Source organism: Strigops habroptila, chromosome 4, assembly GCF_004027225.2.
Source record: "Strigops habroptila isolate Jane chromosome 4, bStrHab1.2.pri, whole genome shotgun sequence".
Lineage (NCBI taxonomy): Eukaryota > Metazoa > Chordata > Aves > Psittaciformes > Psittacidae > Strigops > Strigops habroptila.
Window position 1 is genome coordinate 75,701,445 of NC_046358.1, and position 27,361 is coordinate 75,728,805.

General features: G+C 50.3%; 1 protein-coding gene across 2 annotated transcripts; it reads right to left on the reverse strand.

Moving 5' to 3' along the window:
* Positions 1–1,052: 1,052 nt before the first annotated feature.
* On the reverse strand, positions 1,053–26,917 carry TRAP1 (TNF receptor associated protein 1). 2 transcript variants are annotated; one of them, XM_030484833.1, is made up of 18 exons: positions 26,820–26,917; positions 22,157–22,324; positions 20,644–20,726; positions 20,120–20,260; positions 12,702–12,773; positions 11,853–12,013; positions 10,516–10,625; positions 10,247–10,320; positions 7,329–7,484; positions 6,826–6,946; positions 6,626–6,695; positions 5,283–5,430; positions 4,573–4,758; positions 3,886–4,024; positions 3,314–3,399; positions 2,633–2,778; positions 2,185–2,257; positions 1,053–1,906 (listed from the first exon to the last, which is right to left on the reverse strand). In XM_030484833.1, exons 1-18 carry the CDS (start codon positions 26,893–26,895, stop codon positions 1,805–1,807), a joined length of 2,112 nt encoding a protein of 703 aa, XP_030340693.1. In that variant the 5' UTR covers positions 26,896–26,917; the 3' UTR covers positions 1,053–1,804. The 2 variants fall into 2 exon arrangements, with proteins under 2 accessions (XP_030340693.1, XP_030340694.1); XM_030484834.1 differs by lacking the exon at positions 26,820–26,917 and adding an exon at positions 22,632–22,714.
* Positions 26,918–27,361: the final 444 nt, after the last annotated feature.

Consider the following 27,361-nt stretch of genomic DNA (forward strand, 5'->3'; position numbering starts at 1 on the left):
TAATATCCAACCAAAACCTCTCCTGGTGCAGCTTGAGGCTGTTTCCTCTTGTTCCAGAGGGAAGAGACCGACCCCCAGCTCACTACAACTTCTGTCAGGTAGTTGTAGAGAGCGATAAGGTCTCCCCTGAGCCTCCTTTTCTCCAAGCTCAACACCCCCAGTTCCCTCAGCCATTCCTCATCAGACCTGTGCTCCAGACCCTCCACCAGCTTCGCTGCCCTTCTTTGGACCCGGTCCAGCACCTCAATGTCTTTCTTGTAGTGAGGGACCCAGAACTGAACACAGTATTTGAGGTGCAGCCTCGCCAGTGCTGAGTACAGAGGGACAGCCACTCCCCTGGTCCTGCTGGCCACACTATTTCTGCCAAAATGCATCAGAAAGGGTGTAGGATGTAGAAGGTGGCTCCTTCTTCTCAACACCCTCTAAATCGTCATGTAAGTTCCTCTTCTGCACTTGAATAAAGGTGAAATTTTAGGTGATGCTAATAAAACTTCTAAAATGGTACCCTGTGCAGCACGCCCTTCCATTGCTCTTTGCATAGCCAGGCTTCGTTTAGCTTAAGGGGCTGGAGGTTGTCCTGTCCAGTAGAGCATCCAAACAGTTAACCAAATCCAGTTCCAGAATCTTAATCTGGCAATTTAAAGATAAGCTAAACAAATACCAGGGCTGCTTCAGAGCCCACACTGAGCAGAAGGAATTCTTGTAAACCAGTTTGCATGGTGTAAACCAGACACACTGAGGGAAACCCAGTGTGGCATTTTCTGTTACAAATGCTTCTTCTGTTGAAGAGCCACTGCTCCTTAGAAAGGATTCAAAGGGCCAAACTCCATTTTTAAAGACAAGGCTAACAGGGTTCAATAGCTACAGATTCTCTTGTTTTCCCTCCACACTCTCTACTCCTACCTACTGTTGTTTTCACAGCCCTCTCTTCCACCGCTGACCAGTGCCTGATGCCCTGAAGAATCAAGCAGCATCTGAAGAGAAAAGAACCAACGAATCACCAGCTGGAAGACACAAAGACCAACAAAGTAAGGGGAAGAGAGGAGTGGAGGCATCTGGAAAAGAAGAGGAGTTTATTTGTCATAAATACAGATCAGCTAGACATGCAGTTTATCCACAGAAGAGGCAAAAACCCTGGAGACTCTCCAGAAAGCCACACGTTGGAAAGCTGTTTCCCAGTTACTTCCCTTTCTCCACAGCAAGACCAGGATGAACTCAACCATCCAGCAGCTCGGTGATCTTTTCTGCCAAGGGATTATACTGACATGCTCCACCAACAGTATCTGTCTGCTAATGGCAGCAATCTATCTCCATGGCTGCAAACTCCTCCTGCCTGATCAGAGGTGGAGGTTTCTTAACAAATTAATTAACTCTGTCAGTGCTAGTTCGGAGCACAGTGGTGCACAGGGATTCAGTGGATTAGGGGGGTGCATTCACAGACTTAACTGGAAATCTTGCTGCCAACATCTGTTTTCGGAAAGGCCATTTCTAGAAACTACAGCATGAAATGAGGCTCTTCAGGCTTGTGTCAGAAATTTGGGCATATTGTTTTAGCAGCAGCCTCTGGATTTTGTTCCCACTAAGACCATCACTCTTTGCACAGGTTGATGACATACGCTCTGATAAGTACAACTGGGTCCTCCCTGCGCAGGGAGGGTTGGAAGTCCCCTGCATTCTCCCTGACCCTCTGCCCCATGATCCCCTCGCTGCACAGTGCCTGCAAGCAGATGCTGCAACAGCTGACAGAGCGACTTCACTTGAGGGAAGAGAGATCAGCAGAGTTCATCCTTCAGTCTTCTGCGGCTCAGTTCTTCTCCAGGATTCTGGTGAGGAGTTCATTCAGCCGGTTCACCATTGGCCGGGGATCCTCATTCAGCCCTGCTGCTATCATGGCATTCTCATAAATCTGAAAAAGAGAAGAAAGCATTAAATGAGGAGCAAGAGTGAGCTGCATGAGAGCTGGGGAGGAAGTGAGTGTCACTCTCCAGGATTGGCATGCCCAAACCAAGTACATCTTCTAGGACATCTGGTAAGAAAACACATGGACAACAAATACCAGAAATACCCAGAGTGGGGACCATGGGAGGATGACATTCTGGCCCACTATGAGGGCTTCACCACACATGATCTGCAAGCTGACTCTGGGGAGGATGGTGCTGCTTCTAGAGAATGCCTGGCTCTCACCTGATCAAGCAACAGCTGGGCCAGATCAGGCTGACTGTCCTTCAGCTCATTAAGCTTCTTAATCAGAGCATGCCTGAAAGAGAGCGAGCAACACTGAAACTTGGTATTTTTGGACACAAAGAGAAATCTACTTCCAGAATGAGCAGTTAAGACAAGGTGGGGAAAAAAGGTTCCACCTAAAGGCCAAAATAGCTCCAACTTCCTCACTCTTGCTCTGGAGGCTTCTCCCTTCTCTCCCATCCTGTCCCTATAACCCTCATGGATCCCAGACGCCTGTGTGGGTGGCTCATGTCAACTGTGCCACGCAGGCTCACAGATTAAGGCCCTGTAGCACATGCTGCACTTAAGGAGGGCTCTTCTAATTGGGAGCCTTACATTGCCTCCTCTCTGCCTCCACCCCAGAAAGCCTCCTGTGCCCCATCGCTAGCACTCATACTGTTCCCCTTACCCTGTGTTGATCTCCAGGGTGGGCTGCAGGAGCTGGGCACGCTCCTCTTGGGTCTTGGCCAGCTGCTGCATGCGAAGAAAGTGGCGGGCAGCCCCCATCTCGAGCACAGTGATCATGGCAGGGTGGGTGTCCAGCCGGGTAGTCACCTGCAGCAAAACCAGCCATCGGTGCCGAGATGGAAAGTGCATGTGGGTTAGAGGTGGGAGAGGTTCAGGGACTCAGAGTCTCCGCAGCACAGATCCACACCAAGCCTCCAAATGATTCATCCCCACCACACTGGGGGTGCTTAGACCTGCAGGAAAGCTGGAGGCCAAAATGGCCCCACTGAGCCACAGGCAGTAGTTCATAACTGGACCCAAAGCACTCCTTGCCAAGAAGACTTTCCAGTCTACAGGCAAGAGTCACCAACCCATTCTGCTGGTAATCTGAGCACCAGAAGTAGTAAAATGGGCTTTGCTCATTACAGCAAGATGTGGTCCTTCCACTGCCACACTGAACATCCAAATGACAAGTGCCAGCACCCATGCCGTTTACAGGGAGGAGGCACAGAGAAAAATAATTTCCCTCAGGGTCCAAAACAAAAATCTGTGGCAGCAGATCCACAATCAACCACCATCTTTTTCCCCTAGATTATTACCTCCATGGATCTCCTGTACTCAGTTACCCCCACAGAATACCTACCTTAACACCAGTGACTCGAGAGCCTAAGGCATTTCTCATCCAGGCCATCAGATCCTCAGCTTCTTTCTCTGTCAGACGTTCTGCAGCTGGCAGGGGAAAGAGAGTACCTATAGCGTGCCAATGGACAGTGAGCTTTACCCGCGGGCTCAGTCCATTTCATACTTCCATTTACTTTTCTCTAGTGGAAATGGGAAAGCAGCACCACTTGGCACACACCTACATATAAGCCCTCATCCCAGACCATGCCATACCCAGAGAGGGCAGCCTCATGCCCTCCCAGTGCCTGCCTGCCTCTGCCAGGGCACCACATGTGTGCGTGTTGTTAAAACTCGAACCATGGAAACCACCTATAACACTCCATCTGTTCAAATTAGCAAAGTGCTCAAACTTTGATCATATGAGATGAAAGGGATTTGCAAGAGCTTCAAGTTGCGCCAGAGCATGAGAATGGCAGGATGAAAGGAGTGCTCTTGCTTGCATGCTCATGAGCTGCAAGAGTGCTGGAGGAGGTGCACCCTCACTGGCTGACACAGGGCAGCAGGACTGTTTGCAGCAGAGGAGCATCACCATACCTGGGCTGCTCTCCTCAAACTTCTCTTCCTTATAGTGATCAACCACAATATCTGTCTCCACTGAAATCAACTTCTTCTTGTCAAACTCCCGAAGGTGCAAGAGTGTCAGCTCATCAAATTGCTCGTAGCAGAACAGGACCTGTGCCAAAAAAGAGACAATAACACATTGCTTGGGATGTAACAGCATTTCCTCCTTCCTAAGGCAACTCCACACCAGACAGCAAGAAGATCACAAGGAAACTAGCAGGTTCAACCCCACGGTGACTATCACTCAGGGCCCCAAATGAAAGCAAACCCTAAGAGGGCTTTGTTACCGTGGGTGGCAGGTCTGCAGCTTAACAAGTCTTGCTGCCCCCTGGCAAGTGAGAACCAGCACTGACTCTGGTCCTGAAAGGGCCACTTGCCTGCAGAGGACACTTACAACACCACTATCAGCCCTGCACAGCAGCTCTGAGGCTCAGTGAAGGTTTAGGGAGATGCACTAACAGCCTGCACAGTGTGTGGCAGGTCCTTCCTGGCCTCATGCTGCAGGAGTCAGTCTCAGTGAGGACAGAAGGAGCCCAGGAAGACACCGCAGTGGTGGGGTCTGTCAGAGGCCCCACTGCCCTGCTCAGCCCCAAGACCCAGGCAAGCCCTGAGCAGGGATGCAGTGGCTCAGGGTGTTCCCCTGGCACACTGCTTACCCACCTCCATGTCCTTTTTCCTCATAGCTTCAAAGTACGGGGAGTGCTCAGCCAGGTGCCGGTTGGGCGCGCACAGGTAGTAGATGTTCCTGCTCCCTGCCTTCATGCGAGAGGCATAGTCAGTCAGGCTGGTGAGCTGGCCTGCGGGCAGGGACGACGATTCGTAACGTAGCAACTTTGCTATGTCCTCCTGGAAGAAATGTGCTCCTGTGAGCTGGGCGCAGGCAAGATTAGCTCTATCTGAGCATTCCCAGCCTCAAGAATTCCCTTTGTAGCACGCAGGCCTGTTTGCAGCCCTGCAAAAAAACTCAGGGGACTTCGAGTCCCTCCTTTCCTGCTCCAGATATTATGGAAGGAGAAAAGCAACCTACACAGGATGTAGGTCAAGCTCTCCTGGAAATGGGAATCCAGGCAGAGGACAATAGTAGTGGAAAGCCCTACTTCATTGCCTGCTGTAGTTCATATTGCATCAGGAAGAGCTGACAACACAGTGTGCGTACAGAGACTCTGCAGTGTCTCAAATTAAGTGGGAAGCAGCACCCAGTCAGAAATAGCGAGAGTTCAGGCACTAAAGAATCTGTAAGTCTTGTTAGACCCAGGAACACAAGCTACGGGTGTGTAAGATTCACAGAGAAGTAGCAGTCCCCTCATCCCAGGTCATGATAGCAGCCAGTAATCTTTCCCATCAGCTGCAGTGCTTCAGACTCCTGGTACCTTGACATCCTGCTCCGCTATCGTGACAATCCCCTCTCTCATGAATACTCCATAGTCCTCAAAGAATTTGGCATATTTTTCAGGGTCCTTCTTGCTCTGGTCAATGAAGAACTTGATCAACCTCTTCTGCAAAACATCTCGGAGCTTCCTGCAGCAGAAATAAGTCTGTCTAAAGATAGCTGCTTAGACCAAGACGAGAGGTTTTAGGTGAACATCTCTCTCCCTGTGCAGTGTTTTAGAGATGCATTTGCAAACCTGAGGACAAAGAAGAAACTCTGGGTCCACTGTCTCCTCTCCCTCATGGCTCTACATCTGTTCTTTGTATCTCAGTCAAAAGCAGCTCCTGGGCTGGAGAGATAGCTAGAGCTGTGGTACAAATGTACTGCTGAAGCTCAAATCTTCAGTAACTCGTAACTCAGTGATGCTGCTGTACATAACCAACCATGCACAGGGCATCTGGCTCACTCCCACAGCTACCCTTACACGTGGGAAGGAAGCAGCTATAGAAGGGTTATGCTTGGAGGAACACTTCCTGAAAATCCACTGTAAAGTGACTGGGATGATTTCGTGACTATAGTGAAAACAGAGACATTTCACCAGCTATAGAATACAAAGTTAGCCATCAAACTTAACAAGATAACAGCACCAATGCTAAGGAGCAAAAGCCTACTCATGTATTTCCTTCAAGTTCCAACAATGGCAGATGTTTGAAAGGGGACCTGAAGGACAAAAAGTAAGGAAAACCCAAAGTCAGATCTAAGGGGCTTTTAGAGGACACTGGTCTGTGGGCAGTCAGCTTTGCTGGGCCTTGGCACCAAATGAAAACCCTGCTGGCTGGCACTCAGTTTTAAATAAATGTGTGTGTGAGTGCAGCAGAGCTTTGAAGGAAGTCTGGAAACAAGAGGCACAAGGTGCTGTTTGAAGATCTACACATAAATAATGGTGACACTGAAGTACAGCCTAGCTTCCTAGTACTGACAGCTTTGGTTTTGTTTTCCAAACCACTTGGTGGTGCAGACCAGACACTTTAAATAGCAAATCCACTGTTAACTGCTGTAGACCAGAGATACTGAAAGGCAGCCTAGGACATTAAGGGCACGTGGCCCAAGCAGGTGGCAGCAGATTGTATGACATAGGACACTGCTCCCAAAACTTGAGATGTGACCAACATGGCTGAGAAACAACTCACTTTATAGACTACTACTAAATTCTCAAGGATGGAAACGCTGCAGCTTACTTGTTCCGTCCCTCCAAGCACCTCAAACTATCCCACAATGTCCCCTCCTCAACCAGCAAGAAGCTGGAAGAGCCTCAGCAGTCCACATGATCTACCTCTTGCTTACCTGATAAGGGCACTCTCCTGCAGCAGCTCCCTGCTGAGATTCAGGGGTATATCCTCACTGTCCACAACACCTGGAACAGAGAGCAACCTTGAACACTGAGGTAAAGAGGAATGCCACGTGGAGGAGGCAAGGCAGCCCCTCGCCTCACGCCCTGCGAAAGCCGTGGTCCACAGCCTGTTATTCCTGGTCCCAGCACACACCTCTAAGAAAACGCAGCCATTTAGGCAGGATGTCTGCAGCTTTGGTTTGGATGAGAATTTTGCGGCTGTAGAGGGCAACGCTGGAGCCCAGTTCCCTGCTGATGTCAAACATGGATGGTTTCTGCGGGAACAAGAGACAGAAGGGTAACACCAACACTGTGCAGGGTGCCTAGCTGCACACTACCCTGCAGTATCTCTGTGGCTGCACCAGTTGACCAGGTCACTCTGTGGTCCTCCCTACCAGTGCTGAACCAAATGAGAGCCAAAGTCTTGGCTGTCTTCCCTAGGGAGTTACCTGAGCCATGTCCCTGCTCCTGTCATGGCTCAGTATCCCCACAACCACCCTGTGGCACTCAGCCCACTGCAGAGATGGCACACTAGATATTTCTCCTTGCCATTCTGCAGCTTTATCTGCCTCTTTTTCCTGAGGAGCTCTCCTATTCTCTCCTCTTCAGAGGAACTGGGCAGATGTCCCCCTGTTCCCCGGACAGAAGAGCACATACTTGCTCAGGCACATAGAAGATGCTGCGGATGTTGAGGGGAGCATCAGTCTTGTAGTGCAGGATGTAGCGGGGCTTGTCATAAGCCTGTGCTATGAAGCGGTAGAACTCCTCATGCTGCCACTCGCCGATGTCCTTGGGGTCCAGCATCCAGAGTGCCTGTGGAGGATCAGGGACATGAGCTCCCATCAGCTCTCAAGACTTGTGGCTTCACAGCACAAGGCTCTTTCAGAGTGACACTTTCCCTCCAGGATGCTGGAGCAAGAAAGTATGATCTTTCAAATAAACTCCTCTGCACAGCCCCAGGGCAGTGGGATGTACTGTGATTCAGGCACATTATCACAGACTAACAAATTACTGCTCCTCAGCTGATCTCAGGTCACCTCCCATAGAGGTGGCCCTGCAACATCTATAAGGCAGCTTTAACCTGAAACAAAAGGGATTTGGCTAACTCCCATTGCCTAACACTTGCTACCAGCCAAGAGCATCCTCCACAGCTACCACAGCTCAGCTGACTGGCAGCACTGGTCAAGCATCTCAAGGCCTGACCAGCAAGCAAAAGAAAAGTGAAAGTTTAAGTGGGCCTGTTGCAACCAGCCAGCCTCCCTGATGGAGGTCACTATCACTATTGACACGGTTTAGTGGTGGACTTGGCAGTCCTGGGGTAATGGCTGGACTTGATGATCTTACAGGTCTTTTCCAACCTAGATGATTCTGTGGTTCTATGATCCCACCACAAGGTCAGCCAAGTGCTTGTGAAGCAGCTCCCGGATTGCCTGTTTTCTACTGATTTGTTTTGGAGCAGTTCAGGAGATGCTTTGTGAACCACTTGGCCATCCCTGCTGCAGGGCCAGAGTGTTCCAGCAGTACCATTTCACATGCCAGCACGTGAACTGAAGTCATAAGCTCCAGACCAGGTCCTTCCCCATGGCCATGCTTTCCACCTGCTGCTGCTCTAAACCCCCCAAGGCTTTCTGAAGCGTTCAGCCCAAGCTCACATCACATTTGAGTTTTCAGTACCTCAGCAGAAGACCAGCATCTAGCAAAGACATGGGAGGTTCTGCACATTCAACAGGCATTGGGACTCAACTAAGAATCTTATGTCCCCAGTCAGTTGAAGCCCTCTACACTCACTGTCACTCACTGCCACTCAAGCCCTAACGACAGAGCAATTACTGGGGGCAATAAAAACATTCAGCCCACCCTCCACCTACCAGAATCCAAGGGATTCAGGGCCCTGGCAGCCCTACCATGGTGCCATGCTCCTTAAAGCTTCTTCTACCTCAAAGCCCTGTTCCACAAGTGGCTTCATAACATTTCCAGCTCACACAAGTGTCCTGGAGGGTTTGCGGGATCACAGGTAGGATTATGGACTCAATTGGGTACTAAGGTGCTTTACAGCAGCTGTTTTTAGGTAAAGTGCTGCTTCCCCAGAGGCTTATTCGTAGCTACAGTTATCACAGTTACACCAGAAAAGCCTCTAACTCCACATAGTCCACTACATGGCAAGCATTCAAGAGCTTATCTGGGAAAATCCACAGCAAGGAACTAACTAGGGCTCTGTTTAGAGTGAACTGATGGTGATGTGTGGAAAAACACAAGAACAAGATCTTGGATAAAGAAAAAGCCTGAAATGGGAGCATAATGAGAATAAAGCTGTTGCTGCAGCCCAAGGGAAAACAGACTTTCTGATAAGAAGACAAAAGTACATGACTCTATTAAGCACCCCTTGCTCCAGTAATACCCTTCTCTAGGGAGTCTGTTCTATTGATTGCCAGGTAGAAAGTGCAAACAGCTGTCTAAGTCTATTTCTGGTTTTGTAATTTGAGGGAAACAGGTAGAAAGTCTCTGGAACAGAAACACTATTATGCAGGAATCCAAATAAATATCGGTGACTAATAACAGCAATTACAGAACCTTAGATAAATGATAATGAATTTAAGTGCATTCTTGAAAGTTTGTGCATTCACTGCCACATTCCAGCAACCAAAAAACCCACACACATGCTCTCTGCCTGCTCTCTTAGGTGAGGAAGCTTTAAACAACCAGAAAAGGAGATGCTGGAGGAAAATGATTCATAGTTTTTTGTTTTAGAGATAATTAATTTCACCCAACTCCTGCAATTGGGCCAAGAACTTACTGACTAAAATAGAGCTGGCTGCAATATGATTTTAAGTGGGCAAAAAATGCATCAAGCAGTGCTCAGCTAGGAGCTGTTAAGATCAGGCTGTGAGCTGAGCCACTAAAAAAGCCAACCATTCACTGGCACTGGCTGTCCCATGCTGAAGGACAAAGAACTGAGGCAAGAGGCATCAGCACACCAGTGATATGAGCAATCTTCACACCATAACATGTCACCTGGCTTGAACAGTTAGAGTAAGTATTATAAAGTGCTGAAATAATAATTGTGATTAAGGGAAGATCCAAAAGATAACTATAAACAAAAACTACTTTGCTGATCTACAAGAATTCTCTCCAGCAAACGCAAACAAGCAGTTCCAGGCATGACTTCTGCTGGATTTTTCCTAAGAGCAAGTAGAGATAGGACAAGGGGGAATGGCTTTAAACTGAGGGTGGTGAGGCGCTGGCACAGGGTGCCCGGAGAAGCTGTGGCTGCCCCATCCTGGCAGTGTTCAAGGCCAGGTTGGACACAGGGGCTTGGAGCAACCTGCTCTAGTGGAAGGTGTGCCTGCCTGTTGCAGTGGGGGTGGAACTAGACGAGCTTTAACTCTTTAACCATTCTATGACTGTAAGATTGTCTCCTTTTGTTCTAACTCATTCATCACTGCAGGGTCTGTGATATCCTGGACAATCCTCCCCTGATTTCCAGGGACAGCAGCAGCTCTATGCTGTTTCCTGTCTCCTGTGGGGGATTACAGTGGTTCATCTCCACAAGTGACCTCAAGAGCCCTCCTGCTCACCTGCAATGTGTTAATTCTTCTCCCGTTGAGGTACAGGGGGAAGCTGATGAAGTTGCTGTATTTTGTCACCACCTCTGGAATGGAAAGAAGACGAAGAGTCGCATTTGTGAAAAACCACACAGTTAAGAATTTCTTCGGTAAGAGCAAATGAAAGGTGTTGCAGGAGAGGAGAAATGCTGTAAATGCACCTCCCGCTCATGGGGCACCAAGAGACTTCACACAGCCCCTCACCAGGTAACAGCATAACAGCATTTCCCTCCTCCACTCACCCTTGACTCGGTCTTCATTTGCAAACTCCTTGCAGTCTTCTTTGAGATGAATAATAATCTTAGTCCCAGTTCTGACACCAGATGCTTCTGCAATCTCAAACATTCCTGAACTAGGATTAGAAACAGACCCTGTGTCATCTTGTGCCTCAGATACATCCACGACAGTACATAAAAATGTTTTATTAAATTAAGAGCACACACAATACTTCAGTGCCAAGCAGAAAAGACAGAAAGTTGGGAATGCCTCAATGTTCTCTGTGCTCCCAAGAAGCCCCCCAAACATGTGGCTCCCTACAGAGGCTCCATACCCAGCACACAATACTCTGCAAAAACACCAGCAGCCTCTACTGAAAATGAAACAAACTTCAAACAACGTTCAGGTGGTTTGAGCCTAGCCTTCAATTCCTCTCCCACATTTCCTACAGTGACTGCAACACCCAGGCTCCTGCCTTCTCCCTTGTCAGCTCTGACTTGTTTGTGGGCCATTGTTCATATCTCCACTGGAGGATGCAGTGACTGGTTACAATGAAAAGCAGCTGTGCTCTGCTGAAGACAGCCCCTTCTGGATGACCACTCCTACCTACTGCTAAGTGAATGCCATATGGGGATCAAAGACTGGCGAGCACACTGACCCAGGGCAGAGCCAGCAGCAGCGATGACAGACAAGCAAGCCTTCAAAGTGTACAGCAGCACAGACTGCAGCAGACAGCAGCCTGACTGCAGCCAACACAGTCTGACGTCTCAGTTACAAGATGCTTTTTCAAGAATTTAAGTAACTTGGTAAATTCTTTACTCCTGGGAGATTTTAAGGGAATGCAGAGCTTGTAAACCCCGGAAGCTCTAATTTCAACATGGTCCAGCAGTCCATAGCTTTGCCACCACTGATGTTTGCAACTTCAAGCAAAAAACAAAGGATGAGCACACAGATCCGACCCATAGAAGACATGTGCCTACAGAGCCACAGCACGGCACAAACCCTGCCTACCATGGGTGCCCTCAAGCAAAAACCCAGGGGATGACTTGACCAAAGAGGTTAAATTTGTCTCTCCAGTCTGGGGCACTGCTGAGATGATTGCCAGCCAGCAGGGAAGGAACAGGAGAGGCAGGTACTCTCTTTGTTCACAACACGCCTGCTCTGATAAAGCATGTTTGTCCCTGTGGTTTTCACCCTCGCACATCTGCCCACACTTTGTTGTGATGTATGATCTGTACAGGATCTAAACCAGTAACCCTGGTCATGAAAGACACACAAGCCCCATCTTGATTTGCACAGATTTCAGTCCATACCTGGCCTGGACACAGCCCTGCCACCCTTCCATCCCATTCTGCATCCTTACCCATCTGAAGACCAGTGGTATCCTGGGCTCTCTGGCTCTGCAGATTGTGAGAACACCTCCACTTTATCAGCCACCATGAAGGCTGAGTAGAAGCCCACTCCAAACTGGCCAATGATTTTACTGCTGGCTTCAGCTTGGCTCTGAAGAGCATCTAGAAAAGCCTAGAGGAACAAAGGAGACATAAAACAGCACACAGGGATGCCAGATACCACCAGGAGGCTGCAACCCACTCTATGGCTGGGCTCCTCATGCCCTGATGCAGCCCTACGTCAGGTACCCAGCCCACCAGCCCAGCCTCATCCCACACTTCCACATTCAGTGCTCTGAGGACAGTGTCCAAGGAAAAGGGTTTTCCCACAGGAGACTGCACCTCTGGAAAAGGGAAGCATGGCTTAGGGCACTGGCACTAGCAGTAAAGGAAAACAAGTGATGGCCTAGTCAATCAGGAGCATGAAACCTTAAAATAGTGACTCCAGAGATGAAAAAAAGAAGATCAGGTACATCTGTGAGGACACAGCTGCTGCCCCCTCGACAGTGGGTGAATGCTGAGGGAGCATGTGCCCCTCCATAATGATGGCTTGGGGAGGAAGGTGTTTGAGAGTGAGGGCAGCCAGGTGCAGCAGCATTACACACAGGGCCCATTAGTGCTGCTCAGGCACCACAGCACACACCATTAAGAGCTGTAAGACTCCAGAGGTAGATTTCAGCTTCCAAGAGGGGTGTAATTTCACAGCTGGTTTGGGGTCCAAGGGACAAAACAGAATGAGAAATTACTGGGAGAACAAAAGTGGCTGTAATTGGAGAAGACTTTTCTAAGGGGGGGAGAAGGGGTGCCTCATCCCAAGTTACCTTTGAGCCTGATCGAGCAATGGTACCGAGGTTAGAAACCAGCTCCTCTTGGGTCATTCCAATCCCTGTGTCCTGAAAACAAATGGCAATTGTAGTGGAAAAATCAGTAGAGAAGCACTGCTTTAGCAAGCAGCACCCAAACAACTTCTGACTCCCATTCTCTCCCAGCCACCTGAGCAGTAAATGCAAGAGCAGGCTTCCAGCAGTGACTCTACCTGCTCATGGTCAGGACAGGGGACTGAAAAGGCTCGCAGCTCCAAGGGAGCTTTTCAGAAAGCTCAGAGACTCAAGACATTTCTCAAGAGAAGACAAACCCATGCCAAGACAGGCACAGGACAGTGCTGGGAACAGATCTCAACCCAGTCACAGCCTCCCTGTGCCAGGTGCTGTGCATGCACAGAGAGAGTTTCCATTCCTGAACAGGTCCAAAGGGGAGGCTGTGAGAAGCAGACGGGGACCCAATGCCTCACCCCAGGAATTGGTGTAATGCAGACCCTTGTCTACAAGCACCACGTTCACTGGTCTCCATCCACTCTGTCTTTTTCTTCCTCCTCTCCCCCTCACATTATGCTCCACAAGACTTGAGCATGAAGCTGTCAATGCCCAGGTCCCTGAGCACTGGGTATTGCAGTGGGAACAGGCTAACACCAGCCCCACCTCGCGGTGCTCTGTCCAGGCTTCGAAGGCACACAGTTTGTTGTCATCCCCACTTTAATCCAGATTTGCACTGCTGCGTGCAGATAAACATCTCTCTGTTGCTAGCACACGCCCCTCAGGCACCAGACCCTGCAGCAGCACATCCAGAAAAGGCTGCAGCAAGCCTGAGACTGGGCTGCAGCTTCATTTGTTCTCACAACATACCTGCATGACCCTAAGACAACACGGTTAACAGCAAACTCCAACTAGAAATGGCCACACAGGACCCCAGCAAAAATCTTTCCCACTTTGTAGTCTAATGTGTTCTCAGACTTTCTCCACATGCATCTTCCACAGGAGCAAAGGGCAGACTAATGCTCTGCAGGATGCCACTTCCGAAAACCCCCTCCCCAAACCCCAGCAGCTTCTCTACCTGACAGAAACGTCAGAGAAGCTACTCTTACAGGTTCTCTGAGCCACTCCGTGAGGCAGCAGCAGTGTGAAAAGGAGTCAAGTGAAAGGTGATTCGCATTCATGTGAGAAGTTCAGCTCTACTCCAGTACTGGTGAGCACAGTTACCGCAGCTGACAGCAGCTTGCACATCCAGAACGGGCCAGCATGCTCCCAGTGTTGTTAATGCAGGGTGGGATTCAGTGTGCAGGAGTCAGCAAAATGAGCTAGAGCAGAGCTGGCTGCTGATAGATGGCTCGGAGGTGAGATGCCAGAGTGCTTCTGGCACAGCACGCCTCTACCACCCATGTGTGGCATTTGCTGGGCTTATTACTAGCAAAGTAATTAATGTCAGTACATATTTTTTAATATAGTGTTTAACTGCACTGAAGGATCAAACTGGTCAACTTGTGAGGTGCCATGTGGGTAAGACGTTTTTCTGCAGCCCCCCAAGTCACAGTGCAGCAACACCTTTCCCTTGATTAAATACGGTAAGGCCAGTCAGTTGACTTGGCTGAGAAGAAGGATGATGCCCAGTAATATCTCAACAGCAGGAGATGAAAAGCCAGGAAAAACAAACAGGGTATGGCAAAATCTCAGGAATCTGACATGGTCCCTTCCCCCAGAGAAGAAGAAGACAGAAAGAAAAGTTTTCAGCATCTGGTTCAGGTTTTGTTCATGCCAGACCCTGAACAGAACTCTTAATTCCTCTGATCCACTCCTATTTATAGCACAGCATATCATTCCAAATTCCAGTATGTTAAAAAAAAATATATATCCCTACCCCATGAATTTATTTGGCTGTTGAATTACGAATGCCCTGCCAAACTTATTGCAAAATGTTTAATGGCAATTCCTGGAGACTAGTTTGATGAGGGTGAATCGCAACAAAGGAAGAGCGCTTGGCTCGAAGCGCTCTGCCCTCCCAGCAGCCCAAGCCGCTGACGGGGAAGGCGGAAAGTCCTTTGAGGTGGGCAGCGGAGATCCTGGCCGGGCAGACATTTCCTACTGCAGGAAAACACCTGGGCGGATTGCGAGGGAAACGCCACCAGGATTCAAACCGCTCCTGCCGCGTACGCGCTTCCTGCGGCTTTCCTGCTGCGCTTCTCCGCTCCCTTCACCAGATGGTGCTGCGCCGGGGAACGGGGAACAGAGCGGCGGAGAGACGGGAGAGCTGGGCTGCTGCAGAGCAGGCCGACCGGCGGCAAATGAACCTGCCACCAACAGCCCGCCTCGGGCTGGGCCGACGCGAGGCTGGCAGCTCCATGTAATCCAGGGAGCTGGTGGGACTTTCACTGCCCTTCTCGCATCGGTCCGTGCTGCACAGGCTGCTGCTCAGCCTCTGTGCATCTTCACCAGGAACCACTGTGCCACCACACAACCCCTGCAAGCACTTTCTCCCCCTCCCTTCAGTCTGCATGGAAAGTTTTATCTGCTGCAAACAGCCACAGCAGAGTGACTGGTACAAGCACGAAGCAAACTGTACACGGGGCTTCACAAATTACAAGGCGTGAGTGGTATGTTCAAAGTGTCAAATGCTTCTCCGCAGCTTGGAGAAACCAACCACTGTGTACCATGAAACAGCTCAGTGCACTGACACTCCATTAGCTGAAGGTTAATTACAGAAGCCCTTCTGTTACTGAGCAGAACAACCACCTACTCACCTGGTTTAATTTCCCTTCTGGGACTTCTTAGGGTTCAGAGTAAACAGCCTCCCCCTGAACCATCCCCTCTACAGCCCTGTCCCTCTGCAAGACAACGCCACAGGCTACAGACCTTCACCCCATCTTCTGATGAAGAGCTCTACAGCCAAACTCGTTGAACTATACTTCTAAACTAACATTTACCCTGAAGAGACCGCAGCTGAACATTGCTTTTAGCACCTGTGTGTGTGTGAAGCCCTTGCAGATGCAAAGCCTGCTGCTGAACTGCACAGGACCTTTGTGCTTTCCCTGCACTTTGTTCTAACCTTCGTTTGGGGTGTGGGTGCTGGACATAGCAAACAGAGGCTGTTCTGTGTAACAACAGGGGGGAGAACTGTCCCGCATGCAGCACCTCAGGGCTCCCACAGTGAAATCCTCAGTCTTTGCTCTGCAGCTCCGAGGGCCTTCATCTCCCTTAACAAAGTGGTACATGAACACCTTCAGCCCAACTATGTGTCTCATCAAATCAGTCAGTCCACAGCTCTTGTTTTCCTATCATACTTTTTGGTAAAGCAGAAACCAACTGTGCATAACTACAGCAACAAACCTAGTTAAAATCAACAAATTTCTTGGTTTAGCTGGTAAACAAGAACCTCGGTAATGTAACATCTTTGCACATTACCCAAGTCCAGTTTAAAGTCCTGCAGAGCTTCGTTACACCTAATAATCCATTAACTGCTGCCTTTGCCAGGGCTGCATCTGAAAGAATGCTTGTAGTTAGAAGTATGTGTCTGAGCTACTGGGTCTTTCATTTTGCTTTGTTGCAACATGAACACTTGAATCACATATTTCAGTGCAAAATCTCAACGGGGCACTGACTACATTATAAAATAAAGACATGCTGCTTTCACCAACTGATGAAATGTTTGATTAGCAAGTGTCCCCCCTGTTATTTAAATACCTTGCTTAAAGAGACTTAAAATTCCCAAGACCAGGACAGCAGCCACACTGAAGCAGCGTTCTGGGTAAGAACCAATATGGCATCTGCAGCAATACCCAACAGAAGAAAAGCCACACTAAGACTGATGCATACAGACACAAGGCACTCTTGGCCTAGTACATGGAGGCTGTCCAAAGCAGAGAGCCTGAGGTTCCCCTTCCCTTCCAATACCTTGTGTTAACATGATTTTCAACAATGCTGAGCACTGCTACAAGCTCAGCCTCCCCCCACCCAGGTCTAAATACCCACTGTTCAGAAAAGTACTTCCTTCTATCCAGTTTGAATTTCCCATTTTAAAAGGCGGCATGCTCCTATTCTGGCATGAAGAGGAAGAAGAGATTCTGCACTTCCTTCCCTAGGCTGCAGGTTATTTGAGATGCGTTTATATTTCTGGTTCCCTGGCTTATTTGTTAAAGATGATGCAACAACTGGAAGCTCTAACGCTCCCCTGCAATCAGTGGCACATTTCCATAAGCTTAATTCCACCTAAGGCTCGTTGAAGTACAGGCAGCTTTACCCTCCATCTGCATTATTGTCCACCTCCTGCTCCCCAGCTTCCTCAAGCCCAAGTAGCAGAGGGATGCTGCAATGCTGCACAAAGAGAAGGAGGACGTAACCCTCTCCCTCCTGCAGCCTGGTAGCTGGACGCAACCCAGCATGGAGGGGGACCGGCTCCCTGCCTGCACCAAGCTTTGGTGGACATGTGGGTGCACCTGCATTGAACTGCTGATTTCCAGTTCCCCATCAGAGCCCCAGGACAGCCCCGTTGCAGCCTTGTTGCAGACTGTTTATAACTCCCGGAGAGATCTGCTCAGTGATGCAGGGAGCTGTTGCAAGGAGGAGTGGTGTTTGCAGTCATTTTAACTCCTCCCAAATACAGCAAACTTGTTATTTTGTGGTTTCACAGGCACCAATTTTGGATGACTGCAAGAGCGAGAAGAAAGCCCAGCAAAGAGAACTGAGCAGCCGAAGCTCTGGCAGCAATGACGCTGCTTACCCATGTTTAAACAGCAGCCGCACTCCTGCACCCAGCACCAGCAGCAGCTATGAGCTCTGTGAACATTTCCAACAATTTCCTCTAAATTACTAGCACTGTCCTAGCCCTAAATCAAGCATCAGCAGCGAGCAGGGCTCCAGTGCCCGAGCTCACACACACAGCAGTATGGCAGAGCTGTGCAGAGTAACACCAACACCACCACAGCCAAGCGCCTGTCACCAGCCAGCCAGGGGAGCCTCATGCAGGTGTTGAAGGAGAGCTGTGGTCACAGGCTTTGGGGTCTCTAAAGGGTTCTCTGTTCCCACCTCAAAGAGTCCAAAAACATGCCTGGAAAGCCTCAGCATGCAGAACTGCAGAGCTCTGCAGATCTGTCCTCATTGAAAACACACCCCTAACATTTTCAAATGGATTTTCTTAAGAGATCTGACCTTGCAGGCTGTGGCTGCTACCAGATGGAGCTGTCCTAGAAACAGAACGAGACAGTTTCCAAAGGAGGGGAGGACACGGTGGAATTTGCTAAAACAACGGGACTTTGGTGAAGGAACTGATGTGGCGTAATCCAGTGAACTAGACAGTGAACATTCCCCCTTAGCAGATACAACACTTGGCAATGCTTAGGAAGAACATCCCTGAATGAGGACATTGTTTTAAGATTCTGAGTCTTGCTATGCTTGGGACTGAAATTCAGTCCTGGCAGAGAAGTTAAGCAGAACTGCAGTCACTTAAGAGAGATTAACATAGTCCTTTACTAGAGCTAGATAATCCCTGCCAGGAACATGCCTGTAATGGAGTCCATCACACATAGCAGACCTGCCTTTTCTCAACTGGTGAGACACAAAGAAATGCTACAGGGCTTGGAAGGAGAGAGGAGAGATTCAGAAGATCCAGGGGCCAAGAGCAGCATGAAGATCTGAGGAGAAGGACCTAGCGGTGAGAGTGAGACCACGAGGCCTTTCTAGAAAGAAAACAAATGGGGTGACCATTCCTACAGATCATATGTGAGGGACCTGCTGCCCCTGTTTCGGTGGGTCCTAGTGGGTACAGAAAACAGCATTCCTGTAAGGTAGGGAAACGTTCTGAATGAGGTTTGTTCAAAGTAATCATCATATGCAGTATATTTCTCCAAGAGGTTATAAATAAACCCTTCACTGGAGGTAAGGAGCTTTAGGCACTACTGAGAAGCAAACCTATTAAAAGAGATTGGAGTAGCGCTGTTCTCTCTCCCTTCTCACGGCAGAATTGCTGCAGTTAAAAGCTTCCTAGTTAAGACTCATTTAGTCGCATTAAAGATGCACAGGCAGCCAGGTAGGGGGTTATAAAAAGAGCAATCCCTAACACATCTAATTGGGTCTGATGTCAAACGCACCCTATCTGCAAGGTGAACAAACAGGTCTCCCTACCCAAACTGCCAAAGAAGGGGGGAGCTTCCACAGTCACAGGGCATGAGTTGTAAGAATATCTGGATGGAGTCAGAGGCTACTATGGTCTCAAAAGGGAAGGACAAGTGCGAGGCAGGACTGCCAGCCTGCTTGGGGCTAAGCAAGAGCTTGGTTAAAGAATTAGTGTTACACAACAGTTATGAAAATGCAACAGCAGTAAGGTGTGATAGGAACAGCAAAGGCTCTGCACTATGGTTTGAGAATCTCTGGGTTGATGGCTGTGTTGCCCACTGACGATCACCAACTTCCCCATGGCAACCGCAGCTGCTTGTTCTGCAGAGAAACATTAGTGTAAAACAACTACACAGCCTCCAACAGCCAGTGCTTTTGTCCCACGTGAAAAATACCACTGTGTGCTTTGCCTGTGCCACAGCTCCCCTGGACCTGCTGTGGTCAGCCTTCACTCACACGCTGCTTTCTGCCTCATTCTCCACTTTCCACAGAAACTCTCTCACGGGTGATACTGGTCCACAAGGAAAGTTACCAGAAAGTTGCCTTCTTTGCATTAAGAACTTTGCCAGGAAAACACCAAAACTGAGCTTCAGCCTTCCACCCTGGACAACAGCCATGAAGAAGCAATCAAAGTACAGAGAGAGAAGGACCAGCTCCACCTTCCCTCACCAGACTGAGGCCCACAGGCAAGCATGCTTACACTGCTTGTCCCCATCCTGCTAAGCATTTTGTCACCAGAGGGAATAATCAAAACCAGGGCTGCTGAAAGGAGGACAGGTAAGTGCCATGGTATTGCCACAATGTACATGTACTGCCACCTGTACATTAGGGCAGAACCTCAGCATCGGCTGGTCTTGGCCTGTCCTGGAGGGGAAAGAGATAAAACATCAGCAATGGGAGGTAAAACCTCAGACTTAAGGAGGTGAAGGAAATCCTCCCTGAAGGTCAGGATGAAACCAGATTCTCAACTTTTCCACCAGTGAGAAATGCACACACAACTTGGGAAGTGCACCAGATAAGGTACTGGGAAAAAAGGTACTGGTAGTTCCTCATAGGGAAGGAAGGAGCAGCAAATTTTCCTATGGGGACAAATGGGGAGCAGATAGATCAGTGGTTTCTCATCGAATTCTGAGGTTACAGCCTCATGAACCAGAGTCCAGCTGAGGACAGAACACTTCTTGAGGCAGGCTTGGGAACCCACAGGACTGTGCTGCCACTCAGCTTCCAATGATCTGTCACAGGACAGAGGCTACTGATGAGAGCTGCAGAGAGTACGCTCTCCTGCTACCAAAGGGAGGTACCTGGATAGTGATGGTTCCCTTTCCACTGTCTGTCTGCAGATGGATCTCCATCTCTGGCAAGGCCTTCCCTTCTGCCATCAGCCGATGACGCAGTTTCTCCAGTGCATCGCTGCCATTGGAGATCAGCTCCCGGATAAATACCTGGGGATGAGACACATCCTGACCCTGCAGCCTGGCCTTGTCCACTGCATAGGACTCCAGAGACCTGGGAAATCATTGCCTACTCACAAACTAATTCCCAGCTTGCTAGCAAAAGAACTGCATTTCCCCATTATCTGCAAAGAGAATAGTTTGAACTCAGTATTAAAGTGCAGAGGCTCTGAGGCTCACAGAGTCACCAGCCATACCTACATATTGTTTTGAAAATGTATTTTCAAGGTGTCTTAAGAAAATGTAATTAAACAGCCAGGACTCGCTGGGAAACTGAGCAGGTATTGTCCCACCTCCACCATCTTGGAGGTACCCCTTGGCAGAGACGGGGCTTTCTCAACAGAAAATCTACCAGCAACTAGTGGGTGCCTCACCTCCTTTTCCGAGTACAAGGAACGGGCAACAATGTCCAGCAGTTTCTTCGTTTCAGCCTGAAATTCATGTTTAGAGGCTGCACCTAGAATAAAATCACAAAGACACCTTTAAGGCATTTTGCCAGGGTCCTCTTGGGCAGGAAGGCAAAATTGCAGTCTTACCACTTGCTTCAGCTTCCCAGGAATGAAAGCCTGAAGCAGGATGGGACACAGGTTGCTGCAGCCTCCAAGAAGATGACAACAAAGATGTTGTTTACACACCCCTATGAAGCAGCATGCTTTACTAAGCTGACAATTTGCCTCTGCGCCTCAACTCCTGGCACACAAACCTCAAGGCAGCCAAAGCCTATGGTACTGGCACACTGGTCACCCTGTCTGGGCTGCAAGCAATCAGTGAATGAGAAGTGAAAGGTGATTCCACTTGTTCCTAATGTGTGGCTCTCCCAGTCACCCTCTCAAGTGCCTCCATGGTTTATAGCCTGCCTTCCATACTCTTCCTTGACTCAGTTTTCAAGGGAACCATCTGTACATGCTCTGCTCCAAGAGCTCCTACAGCCAGGTAGCATTTCTCATGCCCAAACAATACTCAGAGCCTTAAGCAGAAAAAGGCAGATTCTCAAATGTCTCTGTGGAGCAGGCAAGGGTGTGCATATGTACAGCCACCTCTGCAGGTGGGTAGCTGTGCCCAGAAAGAGAATTTTCCTTGGGAAGAACAACACTACAAAACATCTCAGCTGAAAGACCATCTCTGGCCTTTTAAAAATAGCATCTTCCCCTGCTACAGGCATTAGAGAACCCTGAAGCACCATGGGGAAAGCCACAGGTCACACATCACCTCTGCCATGCCTTGCTGGTGAGGATCTATGTTCCCCAGTGACAGGGGCGAAGCTGCGGTGTGAACAGCAGCAGGAGCAGTGCATCAACCCCGCTGGGGGCCGCCCAGCTTGGCAGTCTCAAAAGTACCTGCCAGAAAAACCATGGGAGCAGAGAGTTAAGATGCTATTTCTGTGCTTGAATAACTCACGTGGCTTCACTTTAAAGCACCCCTCCCTGGAGATATGCAAAGCAATTAATTCTAACTAAAAGGTTGACACTAGGATTCTCATTAGACCTCCATGATCCACAGCAATGACCTGGGCAGGCACAGCTTGCTTCTGGGACAAAAAGTCTCTTTTTAGGCAAATTCTAGTGCCTGTGGAGCCTCTACACATATATGTAGCCATCAATTGCCTGGCTAAGCCCAAAGATGCAACTTCTTCCCGCAGTCTTGATGGCCTCATTTCTCAGTGAAGGCCATTCTGATTCACACATTCCAGTTTTGGGGAGGTGATGGTGCCATACAGATTCAGACTGCAGCTGGGATGCAGCGATCATACCTGCACCTCCTCCTGAGGCAGAAACACTACTGCAGAGGGCTCACCCTCACAGTCAGGGCACAGAGGCAGCCAGACCTTGTCCCTGGTCTGCCTGCACCCCAGGAGTGCTCCCACGAGACAGCTGTGTTTGTGCCCACCTTTCACATTCTCTGTGTTGCTGATGATGTTGTGCAGGGGCTCTTCTTCCTTCTCCTCCGCTGTCTGTGTGCTGTACATCCGGACAGCAGAAATGCTGGTGGCAGGAATGTTGTACCGGAGGCTCCCATGATGGATTATTTGTCTTTGGAGACATGCTGTTCCTTTTGCTAGAAGACACAATTGAAGATGTGTCAGTACACACCACAAGCACCAACAGCAACAGGAACACTCTTTTAAAGGTCCCACTTAAGCAATCCCATGGGGAGTTGCACTGCCTGAGGAAGACTGAAGCTCCCTCACAATGGAACAGGCACCATTTCCCTCTGGCATTGCGTTTGCTGCATAAGAAGGGCAAACTGCTACTTTAGATTGTCTCTTCTGAATTAAAATTCTAGCCAGAGGATGACCATTAGCAGCTCTCACAACAAATTAACCAGTGAGGAAGAGGCAGTCTGCAGCTTTCATTGCTGTTACCTGGCCAAGCTGAAGACAACAGGGAACACTTCAACTCCCACATCACTGCCAGTGGAAACATAAAACCTCAGCGCAAGGTGGCCTGCACCTCCAGGAGCTGCCTCCTCTGTTGGGGGATAAAACAAAGCCAAACCTGGACACCAAAAGATCGTTTGCAGCACTACAGAGCTCTGTGCAGAGCCAGGTACTTGGTGCGATTTCTGCATTGTAGTGAGAATGGCCTATGCCGGAGCGAGCTTGGAGGGTGCGCATCTGAACATGCAGCTGCACTGGGGTGGGCAGCGACTCAGCCCTCCCGAACCCTACAGTGGACATAGACAGGGATAAAGCAACCAGGATGGCCTTGGCAGAGCAGGGAGAACCTGGATAAGCAGCAAAAGTGTCTGGAAGGAGTGACAAGTCCACGCTTTTCTTACACCTCACTCTGTGGTTGCAGGCTGTTCCATCAAGCAAGGAAAGGAGGCAAACCCTACACAGCAGGCCTGCGAGAGGCATGTTTTCAAGGTGTCCTTTCTTTAGATGAATGGGAACAAACACACCCAAAGACTGAACCGAGAACCACTAGTGTGGTGAGAGTCTGCCTAGCACACCCGTGATCTCCCTGCAAACAGCTTCTGTGTCTGCCCTCAGCCCTCCAGTCCAGCTGACATGCTGGGAGAGCTTGGCTCCCTCCTGAGCCTTCCTCCACCTTGTCACAGCCCTGCAGTGAACTCTGCATCCCAGCCCTTTCACCAACACCCCTCATCATCCTTTGGCTCATCTTGGGAGGTCTCAGGCTCCCTTCACAAGTGTTCTGCAAACCTCCTGCCCACCTCAGCAGGTACTACAGCCAGTACAGTCATCAAGAACAGGTCTTGCTGCTCCAGACCATCAGGCTGGGCTCTTCCTCCAACTCAGATGAACACAAACCCCTGTGCTTTAACGGTACTTCTGGCTCCTACGCCTCATCCCCAAGAGCTGATCAAGGAGGTTGTCAGTCCTCATTCTTCCTCCTCCTCACAGAAAGCTTTGAATCAAGATCCACTTCTCCAGCCAGAAGCTTGAATTACTCCCCAGTCATTCTGCCCTTAAAGAAAAGAGCCCACAAATAGTTCTTAATGCATCTGAACACCTCCTACACACATAACTGTTCGCTCCCTGCGTCACAAACAGTTCTGCCGCATTATCACAGGACAAGTTCTTTACCTTTCATTTGACTGCCTTTGTTGGGCTCATCTGAGAAAGCCACAAGGAAAACAGCCTGGGAGACCGGAGAGCAGCAGAGAGCTCACTGTGCGGCTCTCCAGCCCATCCAGCATAGGAAAGGCCTGAGTTAGCCCAGGGATTATATATTTATTTATGTATTTACACAGGGTTTACATATTTTATGCTCATTTATGCTCAGTGTAGGATACTCTGAAAAATCTGCATACGTATGTATGCACAAACACACACATTTCCCAAGCAGCAGAAAGAGGGGATTTTGCTCCCTCCCTGACTCCAGGATCCAAGGGAAGCAGGTTGGGAGCAGCTCCGTGCTAACCTCAACTACCATCAGATCTCCAGGCAGAGAGGCTCTGGAGCCAACACACAGGTCACCTCTGTAGCCCATAACCTCCACCTGACTCTAGAAACCACAGCTATTTATAATTTTTGTTATATTAATGGTTTTTTGCCTCCCTACCTTTAAAGCACAATAATAAACCACCACCCATCAATTCAGAAGTTACTTTTGGATTTGTGTGATGTTTGGTCTTATCATCCTTAACTAACAGCCCATCCTGTGCCAGGTAGAGACAAGGCTAATTAAACACAAGCTGCAGCATCTTCAGACTGTTTCTCTCCTGCAGAGCCCTTGCCTGGCCAGCAGGGAAAGGCTCCAGGCAGTTTTGGATATAAACTCACAATTATCAGCACACAGAAGTTAGATCTGCTGAGTTAACAGGCAAAGTGACACTCAGAACGAGCCCGAGAAACAAATTCCTAAAACCAAGAGACAAAGAAGGAATGGCTCTCGCCCTGGGTGAGTGCTGTGATGTGCTGGGGCAAATCAGGTCTTTTTGTATGGAGTTAATCAACTGCTGAGCTTTATCACATACCTTCCTATTTGCATCACTGCCCCACCTGCACCATAAAAGATGGAACATACCCACATTACTCTCCAACTTCCAGATCTCTGTGGATCCCAAGTGATCCTGTGTGCATGACCATAGGGCAGATCCCCCTTGCACGTGGGGAACATGCCATAGGAAAGGGTCCTTACCCGTGGGCTCAGGGGCTCCTTTCAATTCCAGATACCTCAGTGATTCCCAATCCCAACCAACTTCCCTTCAGGAAACACAGCCGCTTCTGGGAAAAGGACTGCTGTGAGCCAAGCCAAATGCCAGTTAGAAAATTTAGGGTGGGAAATTGAGCACAAAGAATAACTGGCTCAAGACAAAGAGGAGAATTTGGGTCAGCAGAAATTACCATAATAACGCGGTTGCTGTGCAGTCACAGCCTGCAGATGCTTTTGCAAAGAAGAGCACGAGGAATAAGATGCTTCCAGCCTGGATCTCATTAGAAGAAGGGGCTCCCAAGCTGGGCACCAGATTCTGTGTGAATGTGGGGAGAAGAGAGTCCCTGACTGATCCGCTCAACCCAACACACCTCCCAAAAACTCTGCGCCAGCTTCAGCCTTCAGCAAGTAAGAGACAAGAGAAAATGATGCCAACTTTGTGTGGCCGGAGGGAAGGGCCAGCTGCCCCTGCAGCCAGGGATCTCTGCCTGCATCCAGGCGGAAGGACACCACCTCCTGCTCCTCCTTCTTTATTTCCACCCCACACAGCTTCTGCTCACTATTTTTTCTGTGAAGGACCCAAATGGCAGGTTAAGGAATAAACCTCTGGCTGTGCTGGAGTCTGTCTAACCCAACAGAGGCACGTGGCTTCTCTCTCGGACACAGACACTAATAAACCACTGGGGATTTCCATGGTGGAAGAACTGAACCGCCCAGCAACACTGAAGCAGCACGCGGTGGCACAATAAATCTAACAGTCTGACCCTGATAGCGACCCTCTTTGTCACATGGTTTCCTCTGTCACTTTTCCTCTTCGTAACCCACAGGGAAACCACAGGCCACACTGACAACATACAGACATGTCCATCAGGAGCCAGGCGACAGCTAAGCCTGGCAGATACCAAGCAGAAGACACGCAGGAACTGTCAGCACACCCTGGCTGATGACAGTTCACAAGAGCGCTTCCAGACTGGCACACCATGCCCTAGATGGGACAGGGCACCCCATCACCGGGACCTCAGGGTTCCCATCTTCTCAGCCCTTGATCCTGCCAGCTGCCTCGGGTGGAATCCTGAGCACAACCCTGGGGAACACAAACCCTCAGGCTCATGTGTATGGTTCTCTGGAACAGCCAGAGAACAGCAACCCTGCTGCCTTCCCTGCTGCCTTCTATGCTGCACATGCTATACATCCTACTTGAGCCAGGGCATGAACCTGGACATGCTATACATGCTGTATGAGCCAAGAGATGAACCTGGACATGCTACATGACCTGGATGCTATACATCCTATATAGGCCAGGATGTGAACCCGCACATGCTACAGACCCTATATGAGCCAAGAGATTAATTTGGTCATGCTGCATGACCTGAACACACTGCATGCCCTATAGGCCATCATTTGTATACAGCATATTATGTGTCTAGCAGATGAACCTGGACACAATGTATACCATGTATGAGCCAGGACATGACCCTGGACATGCTGTATGGCCTGGACATGCTCCACACACTGTAAAAGGCAACATGTGAACCTGGACACGCTCTATACCCTCCATGAGCCTGGACATGACCCTGGGCAGGCTGCACACGCTATGGGCGCCAGCAGGTGACCCCGAGCACGCCGTGTGCCCCGTGCGAGCCAGTGCGAAGCCTCCTCCTCCCGCAAGGGCCGGGCCTTCACGGCTGCCAGTGCCCGGGAGCATGGGGGGGGTCCTGTGGAGCCGCGGCCGGGACCCGCCGGTTCGGAGGCAGCGCTGCTTGTGCACACACGGGCTCGGGACCGCTCCGGCAGGACGCGACCGACGCACACGGTGGCAAGGGCGGCCCCGGGGAAGCGAAGGGTCCCTCACGCCGCCCGCCCCCCCCCCCCAGTACTCCCGCCCCCCCGCCGGGGCTCAGTGGCGGCGGGGCGGGGCGGTCCCGGCTCACCTGCGGCCGCCCGCAGCCCGGCCCCGGCCCTCAGGAGCGCCGCCAGGCACCGCCCCCGCCGCGCCGCCGCCGCCATGCCGCGCGCACCCGCCTCACGCCGCTCTGCCGCCGGCGCCCGGCGATGGCGTCACGGGGGCGCGCGGGCCTCCCTGACGTCACGCGCAGGCACACGCGTCACCAGGCGCTGCGCAGCGCGGCCTAACCGGGGCTGGGCCCGTGCGTCCGCTCCGCCCCTGCTGGGGCCGCTCCGGCTGCCGCTCCCTGCCCGGCCCAGCCCGCTGCACCTTGTGGCCGAGGTGCCAGGGCCGGGACGCCACTTCCGACCCTTCCTGGTTAAAACCGTTTCCGTGTCTCCCCGCCCCGAGGGCTCGCAGCGGGAGCCCGGCGCAGGGGCAAACCCGCCCGCCCCTCCCCGCACCCGGGAGGGTGTTTCGCGGTTCGGGGCGCAGGGTCTGCTGCAGGGACCCCGTTTCACGCGGCAGGAGCTCGGCTGTCAGCCGCGTCTCTCCAGCCTCCCCAGGGGGGGCGCCAGGAAAGGCTGC